The sequence below is a fragment of the Amborella trichopoda genome, chromosome 8 (assembly GCF_054954075.1).
Source record: "Amborella trichopoda isolate Santa Cruz 75 chromosome 8, AtrichopodaSantaCruz75HAP2 v2.0, whole genome shotgun sequence".
Lineage (NCBI taxonomy): Eukaryota > Viridiplantae > Streptophyta > Magnoliopsida > Amborellales > Amborellaceae > Amborella > Amborella trichopoda.
In genome coordinates, this window is record NC_142343.1 from 41,702,006 (window position 1) to 41,715,681 (window position 13,676).

Below are 13,676 nucleotides of genomic sequence, written 5' to 3' on the forward strand. Positions count from 1 at the left end.
TGTATGAATACGAAAAAAAAAAAAAAAAACAAAAGTTTTTGAGATCCAAAAAGAGTGCAGCTTGCAACACATTATCTACACTGTCCATTTTCAAGATTTTCATATGTTTATAGATCTACTTGATTTTAACCATTTGTGGAGTTTACAATTTTTTAAGTAGATATGAAAATAGATTTTAAGAAAATCCTAAGAATTTTTTACAACAAAATTATATGCTATGATAAAATTTGGAGGTGCGTCTTAATTGGATTGTTTAATGTTTAAGGTTTCAACCTTATAGAAACCACACCTTACTAAGAATTTTTTACAGCAATATTATATTTATGAAAAAAATTAGAGATGTGTCTTAATTGGATTGTTTAAGGTTGCAATCTTATACAAACCACACCTTTTACTTTTTGTACAAAGAGGCCATAATCACTCTTGTCTGCTATATTTTAAATAGGATGGTTGTACGTGAATTATTGATTAGACTCAAAGTTCAAAAAAAAAAATTGAACTTTGTATGCATCACAAGTTATCCAATTTGACATCTAATGGTTTGGATGCATCCCAAGCCATCCAATTTAACATCAAATAATTTGGAGTGATTGTGACCTCCTTGTAAATTAAGGGAATCGTCCCATAATATACAAACCCTATACGTTATACCAAGGCTTAAGAATTTGGTAATCTAGATTGAAATCTCCCAATTTGGATAAAAATTAGTCAATAGATCTGGAATCTCCCAATCCAAATAAAATATAGTCAATAGCATTCCATATACTTTAAATATATCAGGGTCTACAGTGACTTATAAACTTAATAAAGGGGCCAATTATTACATGTGACCACTTTTTACTTTTACTAAAGTCACAAAAATTATTACATGTCAAACTAAAACTACTTTTTACTCTCTACTCAGCAACTTGCTTCTTCTTTTATTTTTATATAGCCATGTTTACACTTCGTAGTTTCCAGCTCTAATTTATAGTGGTATAGAACGCAATCTTCTTCTTTCTTCTTTTCTAGGTGAGATAAAAGCTTCACATTTGCCATTGCTCTACATATGAAATCCACATTTTCTACCTCTTCAACAATGTGGGGGTAAAAGATCCGATGCTTTTTATACCACCATGTGCAATCAACGAATAGTAATTCAAGTAAATGAATCTCAGTTTAATAAGAAAATCGTAAATGAATATGAGTTTAATAAGAAAATCAAACTACTCAACCCATTAATTCAAATAATAAAATTTAATTTAATAAGAAAATCAAGTGACCACATTCACACTAGCCATTCTAATCAAAGCATACCAAAACAAAATTGAGCCCAATATGAAGTATAAAGTGGAGATGGAAGATGAAAAACACATATTTAGAAAAATAAAACAAAAATAAAACTTAACAAGCTACTCTAGGACAAGAAAATATCGACTTAAAATGAAGCAAAACAAAATTGAGAAATAATTAACAAAGCAATATAACAAAGGAGGAAATCCTACAAAAACAAATATGAAAAATTAAGAAAAAAAATGCTTTCATCCTTAGATCTGCAACTTCATTGCAATAAAAATACACATGGAAATAAATAAGCAATTTAGTAAATTAATTTTTAGAAAAAGGAAAAAATAAGAAATCATGAGGCAAGCTCCTCTATTTTCACAACCCAATTGATAATAAAAATTATAAAAGTACAAAAATTAAAAATTTGAGTTAGAAAATCCATTTTTATTGCAATGAATTGCATTTTAAAAACTATATTTGACCTGTGAAATGGATTTAGTGGTCAACAAAATACTTAGGCATCAAACAACCAAACATTTTCTTAGGATTTATATATTTTGCATAAAATAGTGAAATCTACAATGCAATACTCCAAACTTCTTTGAAAACATAGGAAACTATATTTTTAAGGAATTTTAGTGAATTTTTTAAAATATTTGGAGGTCGCCGATTCTCAAATTCTGATCGCCAATCCACCGATCCAACATGAATTTTGAAGCGGCCAATCCAGGTCACCAATCCTTTTTTTAAACCTTGCTTTACACTCTTTATCCACAGTATCTCAACCATTTAGAACAACTTTCTCACTAAAAAGCACTTGAATAAAAAAGAAAACGAAATTTTTACTGAGAATAAGAGAAAGCTAGTAATGCAAGTTGTAGCCTTAAGATGATATCCAGTGATTATTCAAAAGGTCTCATGTAACTATATTACACTCTTTATCCATGGTATTTCAATAATTCAGCTTTTACTTGCTGAATTGATTTGTCGTTCTGAATATATATATATATATATATATATATATATATATATATATATATATATATATATATATATATATATATATATATATATATATATATATATATATATATATATATATATAAAAGCTTTTTGGTTTAAAAGCATTTTATTTAAAAGTTGAATTAGCTTAGCATAAATTCCAGCTTTTAGCCATTGGTTTATTGTTCTAAATATATATTACAAGAATTTTAATGATTCTTACCATTTAATACTTCCATTTAACTTTAAATGAAATTCAACCAAATTATTGTACCTCCTGACGTGTAATTTTGGAGCCTCGAGCGTATTTCTAGAATTTTGGAGTCTTAAACTAATAAAATGTTTTAAATATTTAGAAAGAAAAGTTGATCAAAACAAATACTAGAAGCTAAATTGTTTTATTCTTTTTATTGCTCTAAATACACATTAAAAACTTTCTAGTTTAAAAACGTTTCATTCACTTAAAACTTATATTGAAGTTTATATAAATGAAAATATCTAGAATATAACTAAATATTTAAGAAGAAAAGTTGAGGAAAGTTTCAATACCAAATTTGGACTTTTTAGTCTGTCCCCTCCGATATTTAGTAAACTATATATATAAAAAAAAGATCATTTCTTCCTTATGTATTTCATCTTCTTAATATTCTCAATTGCTATAGAAAAAATAAACTCAAATACTACATAAAAAAAAAGCTTCACTTAAAGAATACGCATTTTACTCGTACGTAAAAATGACATGTGCATGCACTTTAACGTTCAAATTGGGTGAAAGTTTTTAAGAATCCACCGATGTGCATGCACATAACATTCGAACTGGGTGAAAGAATCCAAATATTCTCTCCAAATGTAATTTTTGTGAAAGCATTCAAAGGTTCTCTCATACATCAAAATTGGGAAAATTTCACAATACACCTTAATTTGATGTGAGATTTCTGGTGGACCCTTAAATTTGAAACATTTTTAATGGCACCCCCTAAACAATTTTTACCCACACTAAAATCATTTTGAGAAACTATTTTGCCCTGAACAAATCATGTAAGGGCGCCTACATCATCTCTCTTCCCCAAAGCAGCCTCACGCATGCACTCTCTCTCTCTCTCTCTCAATCTGAGCTCTTCCCCATATCTCCTCTCTCTCTCTCTACCCCAAACCCCCTCTCTCTCTCTCTCTCTCTCCCTCCCAATCTGAGCTCTGTGTCATACCCCTCTTTCTCTACCCCAACCCAACTCTCTCTCCCCCCATGTGCCATACCCAATTTGAGCTCTGCCCTAAACAAATCCTGCTTTGTTGAGCAACATGGTTTTGAGCCCCAAACCTATTGATTTTAGAAAGAGAATCATCCACATTTCAGGTATCCAAGCTTGAGCTCCTCATCCATCATTTCAAGGCGTCAACCAGTCGATTCTAGAGAGGGAAGGTTATGGGATTCATAATGTTGGTGTTTCGGATTTTTATGCTGAGTGGTGAACCTAGAGAGAGAGTGATCGCTCTATCTTAGTAAAATATGTTGTGACCAGCTCAACACTTTCTGTGATGCAGCTGAGTTCATGTCAAAGTTTGAAAGCCCTGATACTGCACAACACCTGCATCCATGCTCTTTTCTCACATTGCAATCATAGAGTTAAATTACTTTTAGAGAGAGAGAGAGAGATTCTCATCATCTTTGAATAATGAATACATTGATGGAACATGGACCAAATTGCTGAATTTGATGCCAAAAAATCTGTATCAGAAGGCTTGAATGTGCTTTTGTGCAAAACACTAAATAATGGTAGTTATTTCCATAGACGCAATGTGAGAAAGGAGCATAGACTGAGAGGCTTGAATGCAATTTGTGCCAAACACTAAATCATGGTGGAGAGAAAGTGCTACGGTCGTCACTGCTCAAAGGCAGGCACCACATTTGTGTATGGTGGATAGAAAGTGATAACGTTGACACTGCTCAAAGGCACCACATTTGTGTATTTAGAGAGAGAGAGAGTTCAAAAGAGCAATGTCCATCCATTTAACTCTGGAGAAATACCAAGAGAAAGAGATAATGGGTAGAGAGAGAGGCTTTGGGAAAGAGACGAGAAATAATGGGTAGAGAGAGGGGGTTTGGGAAAGAGATAACGGGTAGAGAGAGGGGATTTGGGGGGTATGGTGTAGAGCTCTAAGGGCTACAGAGTCTTAGCATGACAGAGAAATGGACGTAAGCATCTTTATAGGACATATTTAAGGCACTTAAATTGCTCAAAATGATTTTTATGCGTGTAAAAACGGTTCCAAGATATGAGATTAACAAAGTTTAAGTCGCTAGAAATATTTCAAAGTTGAGGGTCCAAGGAAAAATCAAATGCGAAATTAAGATGTATGGAGAAATTTTCCCGAAATTTTATTTGAAGCTTAACAAGTTCTCTCACGAACCGCACATATGTGGGGATTAATAGCACGCCTGAACTGGTAAAATTCAAAAAGAAAACCAAATCCTGCTGAAAATATTAATTATAAAAATGAAAATAATTATACCGTATAGAAATATTTCATTAACACTTGAAAATCTTGAAACGGTCCGCATAACTTGAAAATCTTGAAACGGTCCACATAACTTGTCAAGATATACCATTTTTAGGATTTGGATTTTGTTTTCCTTTATACCCATTTCGATGTTGAGTTGATAAATTGTAAGGTTTTTTTCAACTTTGGAAAACTCTTTTCTATTGAAATTTTTAAGGTGCAACTTACTTTTGTAATAAGAGTTTGTAGCCTTATATAACCTTTTCCCATAAAAATTTAAAAACAAATGCATATGCACCACAATTTCTTTGTGACGACGACGACAAAACGGTAAAAATTAAGAGAAAAAAGCACACCCAATCCCCTCAACAAAATTTAGAGATACATGCACATGCACCCGACTGCAAGGATGGCAGAGAACACGCTCTATGCAGAGGTGGTCGGAGTGACCGGTCTTGGCCTCCACATTGTGCTGGTCCATTACTTTTCCTGAGCTTTGAGTAAGAGAGAGTTTAAATTTTAAGTCAGCTTTCGCGATGAGCAAATTGGAATTTCCATACTTACTTTGGGTTTGGAAAACACTCAAAAAGTTTATGTTAAGGCCGTTCAACCTTATTAAAACCTTAAGCAAGAGAACATGAGCTCAATCGGTGTCTCACAGAGCCGGAATCACCCAAGGCAGTACAAGACGGGATTGGGGGATCAAATGATTCGAATGATAAAAACCTCAGGAATCACTCTTCACCCGACTTTTTCATAATATTTCAATTTTTCTTATCAAAAATTTGTTTAGACCAACTAGGATTCACCAGAGTCAGTCTAAGGGGACTCAGGCTCGGGCCCAGCTTGAGTCCTACTTTCCAACACTGGGTTCACTTATTTGTGACATTCTGGTGACCTATAACAAACCCAATGCAAACTGTAATTGGCATAAAAGATGCACATTATATTAACTTCAAGAAACATATAAATAAGGTCCAATGAGAAACAAACCAATTTTCTTGAAAAACACCCCAAATGCTCTAATTCTACCAACTTTACAAGCATTGAAAGGCAGGCACTCGTGGACACATCCCTCAGCCAATGGTTTCAGATACACAAATCAGCCAATATACATTCAAATAACAAAATACGTTTATAGGGAATTTACCATAGTCATGGAGGTGTTTAATTGCATCCACCCCAAATCTAAATCTTCGTTATTTTACATGGCCCTGATGACAAGGCCATCAATCATGCTGAGGGCATCTCAATTAAGGAATCGACGGCACCATGGAGTTCAGTAGCAGAAGGCCTTGCATACATGGACACTTGCACATATGTCTTTTGTTTCTAAGAACTGCTCGGCATTTATCAGCAGAAGGGGAGCATATTCAAACACCAGGTCCTCGCACTGCATCAATAGAGAGATTCAAAAGCTTAATGATGAATAAACCACCAACATAAGTAAAACAAACAAGTAGCATCCAAATACATTCACCTTTTCAACAAAGCCTTGTGCTTTCTTACATTCCTTGATAAGGATCTCAACTATCTCCAGCTGAAAAGCATTACAAAATTGACAGATTAGCATGCCTACACCGAGTAGTAAATATGAAAGGAACCAAGAAATTGCGGAATGCCAGATAGGTATAGCCCAACACAGCTTGCAAATCTGGACAGGCGATTTGTTTTCAAATAGAATTTTAGTTAAAACATTGCTATAGAGGTAAAAGATTGATAGAAAGAAGAAAACTATATTATCTTTTCTCTTCAGTCTGCGTAGAGGAAGCCAAAGAGGCAAATTACCCAAAAGAAATAATACTAAGGGAAGCCCAAAAGGCTCGGAGACTCAAGCCTAGCTCAAGTTTGTAGCTCATGTGGTGGAGCATCTGGTTCCATCAAAGGAGATAAAAGAGTTTAAACCCAACCCTACCCCAATATTTTGTTGATCTCCAGGCTACCTGAGACAGGTATCACGAAATTTAGGTATCAGGGTTTAGACACCATGAGAAGAGGAGAGCGAGCATCTCATTTTAGGCATTCGAACCAGTGGAGGGGAAAGGTGTTTCCCAAGTGCTACAAACAAGGCGATGCCATGGGCCATAATTTCAACAAGGAAGAATAACAAAAATAAAATCAAATGAAAAACTAATACCATATAAATAAGAATCAAGAGAAAATGACAGTGTATTAAAATACCTGTGTGTCAGGATCTTTCAGCTTCATAAGTATCTCAAGAACCGCACGATGGCAAAATTCACAACCATCTAGATAACTTGCTTTTGGTGCAACATTTGCTTCACTGTTACATAGATTTACCTTTGCACAAAGTCCCTCTGGATTAATCATAGCAATCTCAGAGAATATCATCGGTAAATAGTAGTCCACCAATGAAGTGCACTGGCTCAAAAGATCCAATTATTAAAACATAAGCAAAAACCCTTGAAGCTCTCTCTCTCTCTCACACACACACACACACACTGTGCGTGCACCCGAAATACGCCTTACACACAGACATAAATGCACACACGGACACACAATACACAACCAATAAAATCAATACTACTCTCCCCCCAACCCCCCACAAGACACACACACACACACAAGAATCATAAGATACATAAATACACACATAAATGCACACACATTACATGTGTACTACATCCACATACACATACACAGTATACATATGGAGAACAAAACTATTAATATAGGTGGCGACACAAACCTGATGTTTGAATGAATACATAGAGGAACAGACTTGATGAAGGGTTTTGATAATGTCAGTTTGTGTCTGATTATTACCAAGATACTCAAATGCTTCACTAGCAAATTGCTCACAATATGTGCATACTCTTTCATCCCTTGTAATGAGAGTAAAAGTTTGGCTTCTGGATTCTTGTTCTTTCATACATAGAATTAGAGACACAAAGGAATGCTGTTAATTTTAAGCCATTTGGATTAGGAATACAATTTCAAATATGCTCACGTGTGATCCAAGGAAAGCAGAAATCTAGTGTAATCGCAAAAAGATTGGAACATTAACGAAGTGATATAAAATATAAACAGCCATATGAATAAAACTTATTTACCAAATAAATGAACAGAGAAAGGCAACAGAAACAAAAAGTGAAATAAATGACCTCCAATTCATGACAATAGCAGAAGACAAGGAAAAACATAACAGAGAGAGACAAAATGAAATGAATGATCATTAATTCATAACAGTAGCAGAACAAAAGGAAAAACATAAGAGATAATTTAACCCTATAAAATATCAAATGGTGATGAATTAAGGGAGGGTTTAGAACTAAGTATGGTTGTCAAGGACATGGTACAGGCGAGCTAATTACCAAGGTGTCTCTCTACTAAAAAGGAACAAGAAGTTCAACGGAAGAAAAGAGCACAACAACAGAGAACATTTCAAGGTTTACAAGGATATTTGTTTCCAGATTGAATTAAACACAACTTAACCATCCGAAAGTGGGAAATTATTGTCTCCAAAATCCCTCCACCACTTGCACTATAGGTACAAACCAGCTATGACTCTTAGGCTGTTGGCACACTTGAATTCTTAACCATTAATTATTGAAGAGGTAACTAACTCCCAAGTCTAAACAAGAAGTTTATTTTATTGAGGAAGATCTGGCAATTTCAAATATTTTCATACAAATAGAGAGCTGAAAAATACTAAAACATTCTTAATGAAGTGACACAGAGAACTAAGGATAGAGCAGGACTACATAAGAGCTTCAAGAAGAAAACTATCCCAGGCAAGGGAAACTTTTGATCAGTGGTGGAAAGATGGTTTGCATAAGACATAGCTCTATCATCAATAAGTGAATTCTCATTAGCATCGAAACTTTCTGAATTTCATATAGAGCCACAAGCTATAAAAAAGAAAATCATCACTATGCTAAGAATATTCCACTGATTGAAAGGAGATGAGCTACATAAGCACAAACGTGGATGTCTATGCAACGATAATGCCCCTGAAACCGATGCTACCAAGTAGATTTCTAATGGAAAATCATCGTTCACTACAGCTCCATCACTTCCTAAGAGTTTCTGGTAAACAAGGAATGGAAAAATCATCTTTAAATAAAATTCCAATATGTTCATTCAAGCCATATTTTCTACCCAATTGAAGTGGCCATAGATTGCAATAGATATAAGAAAGTAACATCCCAAGCATATCTTGTGAGTCGACCATAGATGCGAAAAATAACTGCTAGCTTAAAAGGAATATAAAGCATATATGTTCAGATATATTCATACATATATGAACAGAACATTAAAAATTGACATCTTGTTGTTACATTGGATCCACGAAAAGAGAATACAAATCCAGTATATGGTTACTTTAATTGGTACAAAATCATTGTAAACACTCACCAAGATCCTTATGGATCAAATAATTTCTAGCATCCACATTGGTCCAGATGATAGTCAACAGAAGAAGAAACAAAAACCTTGTTCCCACACCCATTTGGCCTGTAATAAAAATAAGAAAAGGAAATTTAACCATCTTCCTAAGAATACCCTTAATTAGAGAACAAAAAGCTATTACGCAACTAGTAGCGTTTAGTATCCATTAAAAAATCATTTTACAACTGAAAAAGATATGCATGCCAAGCCAACAAAAAATTGTAACATAAAGGAAAGAAAAGATACAAGAGAACTTGATCCATGTTTTTTTGTCTTGTCTAAAGAGTCATTCGAAAATGGAATGGAGACACATAAGCACAAACCCAGATCCCACATTTAAAGGACAAATTAATGCAGGCCTAGTACTGAACTGTCAGTACCAATTCATGAGATTACATGTGTCTTGACGATGAAGGACCAAAAAGGTGTATTGGATAGATGAACATTTGCATTCTTGTTTCTCAATATAAAAAAGAAAATAAAAACCAACATTGCTATGATCCAGGATTATAATCAAAGACAAGAAGTTCGACCAACCGACATGCTAAGGCTCCTTAGCTATTACCAAAAAGGACATCTATCTCCAATTCATGTTTAAAACTTCTCTTGGATGGTTCAGTTGTAGGATTTGAACTCGGGATGTATGGTTGTAACGAGTGTTGAGTCCACTCGAAGTTGGGCAAGTAGCTTGGCCTTGTCCTATGGGTGAGGCCTAGTTACCCCAAGTTGTGTGTACAAAATAAATAATAAATAAATAAAATCCAAAGAAATTGTAAAAAATATGGGTATGTTGTATAAGTTTTTTGTATATGATGATTTGGATGTTTTTGGCATAGATTGGTGAGTGTTTTTTTGTCATAATCCGTATTTTTATATTTTCTTTTTTTTAAAATTTTTTTTAGATGTACCAAACTACAAATATATTTTCTTTTTTTTGGTATATTTGAATTTTTTTAAGGTTTCTTTTGGTTATATTCTACTTTTAGTACCTTTATTTCATCTTTTTTATAATTTTTATATATTTTTCTAAATTTTCTAGGGCCATTTGGCTACAGGACTTGACCGGGACTCGGCCGCCTCTTCTAAACACTGATTCTAATAAAAACTAGATAATCAGGAGTCTGGCTTGGGCTACATTGGTTTACGTAGAGGATTGCAAAAAGAATCTTCCAAATTTGAACCCTGAGCTACCATAAACAAAATACCAGATTCAACTAAATCAAAGAAATTGTTTCAACGCAACAACAATTTTCCCCAAAAAGATTGACATAAGAGGCTCCATATTATGAAAAACAATGACACAAAACAGATAAATTCACTTAAATACTTGGTAGCTCAATTTGAATTCTAGGTTTAATAAACACCCCCACATATTACCGAACAGCAAATCCAGTGTTCAAACTTCTAAGATTCACCATGCACTATAAATAACAAAATCGATTACAAGGAATTAATACCATCGTATTTCAAGTAAATAACAGAGAGAGAAGAGAGAACTCACCAGGAGAGAAAGGAAAAAGGAAAGAGAAAGAATGAGAAAAGAGAGAAAGCACCCGGCAAATGACGGATGTGCGGATTAGTTGACTTTATGGAAACGAGGGCAAATAATTTGGAGAGTTTTACACGCCACAAGGATCTGGGCCACAACAAATACCCCTGAGTACATAGCAAATTAGAAAAATACCCTTGTGCCCAAATTATTGTTGGTGTTTCGTCCACAGCATGTGGACGCTCAAAAGGTGCACAGGTACCTTTTTAATGGTTTAGATTCAATCTTGCCCATCCAAGGGTTAATAATGAATCATTTTTTTTATTTGTACTTTTTTATTTAAAAATAATATTAATCTCAAATTTTGGTTTTAGGTTCACTGTCATAAGTGAGATTGAATAGAAGTAATAAAAAAATATTGATCACAATAAACTTAGAGGATTTTAATAAATTTTTATTTAATATATTTTTTGTTCATACTTATTTTGTTATATGTTTTTATAAAATGAACCTACGCACCAAAAATAAATATACCTCCAAAATATTTTATTTAAATAAAAATAAAAATTAAATACGAAACTAATTTTCGCCCATGGACGGTATACTTTTCGTATACCCTTCTTGAAAAAACACAAATCCGCTTATGTGGGTAAATAAGCTAGACGACGCATGCTACGGCCCCACAGGGGTATACTGCACATCTACTCCCTCATTCAAAAGATGTATTTTGGCAATAAATAGAGATGTACTCTCCTTTTTCATACTGAGCATGATATTTAGATCATAGAACAAAAACCCTTGCTCATTATCAAGGGATTGTCTATAAAGAGACTATTTATTTTTTTGTCATAATCATTGTCCTTTAAATTTTAAAATAGGTGATCTTAATAGTATTATTGAAAAGATACAAAATTCCAAAAAAAAAAAAAAAATTAAGACTTCTTGATTCACCTTAAGCCATCCAATTTGAAATCTAATGAGTGAGAATAATTGTGAATTCCATATACAAAAGACAAATAGAATCTTTGTAGATCAACATTTTTTTTAATGGTCAATGAATTTAGTTACTATTATGTTGCATGTGAAAGCTTTTAATGATCAATGAATTTGGTTACTATTCTGTTCCGTGCGAAAGCTCTAAACCCGATAGGGAATTTTTTGGCAAATAAAGTACGAGAAAAAAGAACTGAAAAAAACAAGCAATAAGCAGTAAGCGACAAAAATAAAACATGAAAGAAATAACATAACAAAGAACATCAGGATTTATGTGGTTCGTCACCACAGGCGAAGACGATTGATGTTTTTCACTGAATCAAAGAAACGGCGAAGATGATGGATGTTTTCCACTAAATCATATTTTTTACTAAATCAAATACAAAAAAATATAAGTGTTTTCCATTAAATCACAGAAGGGGGCGAAGACAATCGATGTTTAATCATATTTTCCACTAAATCAAATAAAAAAAATTACAAGTCCAACTTACTTGAGAGCCACTAAATCAAATAAAAGAAATTACAAGCCAACTTACTTCACTCAATCTCCCACCAAGCCTTCTTCTCTACAATTTTTTCTCTCTAAAAATCTCCTATAAAAGTTTCCCTCTAATTTTCTAGAAATTTCTCTCTCTAAAATAACCCATTACATAAGAAAAACAAAACCCCCAAAATTGGTGCATAAGGCTTTCCTATTTTTCTTAATCTTTGTCAAAATATAACTTTATTTCCATCCATGTGTGCTTAAACCCCATCCTAATCTAATTAGTATTTATCCATAAAATAACATTTTATATAATAAGAATTATCTAAAAATACAACCTATACTAAAAGAAAACAACCCCTTACTATTAGAGATTAAAGAATTCAAGATAAATATCAAAATATTTTTGATATGTAATACCGCAATTTTAAGCACCCTGATCAATCAAGCCGAATTCTATGGGTTTATAATTTCTTTTCTCCTTTGATTAATGCACCTTGTGGTTTCTGGGCCAAATTTAATTGAAATTGTAAATGGGCATATTTCAATTTGACACGATTTTTTATTTTCATTTTCAGTAGTGTTTGAAAAATCGTTGATCCTCCTGTGGCACCTGGATCTAGAGTGTTTAGTTCTAGTTGGAAATCTGGATTGGAAGGGGTGATTTTGATTCGAGGAACTTCAGAATTGCTCCCATTCCCCCTTGGTGCCATTGATCCCCCAACCACCACCCTGACTGCTCCAACACCGCAAGTAATTTCTACTCTTCACTAACCTCGCTTAGCATGAAATTGGTGGGATCCTATCCATCCCTTGAGTATAAATAACAAAGTTAAAAAAAGACATGCCCCTCTCTTTGTGTGGTTATAATGCCAAATATACTCGGATTTGTAGAAAGGTATGCACACCCTTTAAGTTAAAAGAAAATGATATTTAACCTTTTTTATATGTTTTTGAAAAAATATCTTATTATCCTCTACTTTTAACTTCTATATCTCATCACACTTAAGAACTGAAATGACTCTGTTTCTCTAAAAAACTCTCTCTCTCTTTAAAACCCAACGCCATCTCTCATATAAAAAAACTCCATCTCTCTCTAAAACCCAAACTCCATCTTTCTCACACATATAAGAATGCATGCTCGTGTTCGAACTCAAGCTAAACCTCTTGACCGGTAAACTCATCGAAAAACGAAGAAAGAGATAGAGTTTTAGAGAGAGATGAAATTTAAATAGAGTGTTATTTTAATATTTGTTTGGGTCAAAAATTTTTGGTAAAAAACAGTCTCAAGGATTGTAAGATAGAAATAATAAAGACCTTTTGCTTCTAAATAATATTTTCAATTTTTGAATATCATTAGTTAAAAATAGAGGATAAAAATATATTTTCCCTACATTTTTTATTGTCCGAATTAAAGAATCAATGACTCATCTTTTTTCCCATCCAAATCCTAGAAAAACTACCCCTCTTCCTCATCCATGAACTTCTTCCTCCCTCTCTTTCAAAGCCTCCCCTAAACTCCTCACTCTCTCT

General features: G+C 33.4%; 1 protein-coding gene and 1 long non-coding RNA gene across 2 annotated transcripts; both read right to left on the bottom strand.

Moving 5' to 3' along the window:
* Nucleotides 1–731: 731 nt before the first annotated feature.
* LOC148781109 (uncharacterized) lies at nt 732–2,908 on the bottom strand. Its single transcript, XR_016061742.1, has 2 exons — nt 2,818–2,908; nt 732–1,101 (listed from the first exon to the last, which is right to left on the bottom strand). It is a non-coding gene; the product is annotated as an uncharacterized LOC148781109 (long non-coding RNA).
* Nucleotides 2,909–5,692: 2,784 nt separating this feature from the next.
* Nucleotides 5,693–10,732, bottom strand: LOC18433590 (uncharacterized). The gene is made up of 6 exons (XM_088875048.1): nt 10,679–10,732; nt 9,145–9,243; nt 7,478–7,653; nt 6,949–7,149; nt 6,248–6,307; nt 5,693–6,160 (listed from the first exon to the last, which is right to left on the bottom strand). The coding sequence occupies exons 2-6, from the start codon at nt 9,236–9,238 to the stop codon at nt 6,047–6,049; spliced, it is 645 nt and encodes a 214-aa protein (XP_088731174.1). The 5' UTR covers nt 9,239–9,243; nt 10,679–10,732; the 3' UTR covers nt 5,693–6,046.
* Nucleotides 10,733–13,676: the final 2,944 nt, after the last annotated feature.

What these genes read in the sequence shown, in the direction of transcription:
- LOC18433590 (XM_088875048.1), bottom strand. Translation starts at nt 9,238, where the DNA reads ATGGGTGTGGGAACAAGGTTTTTGTTTCTTCTTCTGTTGACTATCATC. An exon ending in TGTATTCATTCAAACATCAG is followed by an intron (nt 7,150 to 7,477) that starts GTTTGTGTCGCC and finishes CTTTTGAGCCAG; the next exon opens with TGCACTTCATTGGTGGACTA. An exon ending in TGAAAGATCCTGACACACAG is followed by an intron (nt 6,308 to 6,948) that starts GTATTTTAATAC and finishes AATGCTTTTCAG; the next exon opens with CTGGAGATAGTTGAGATCCT.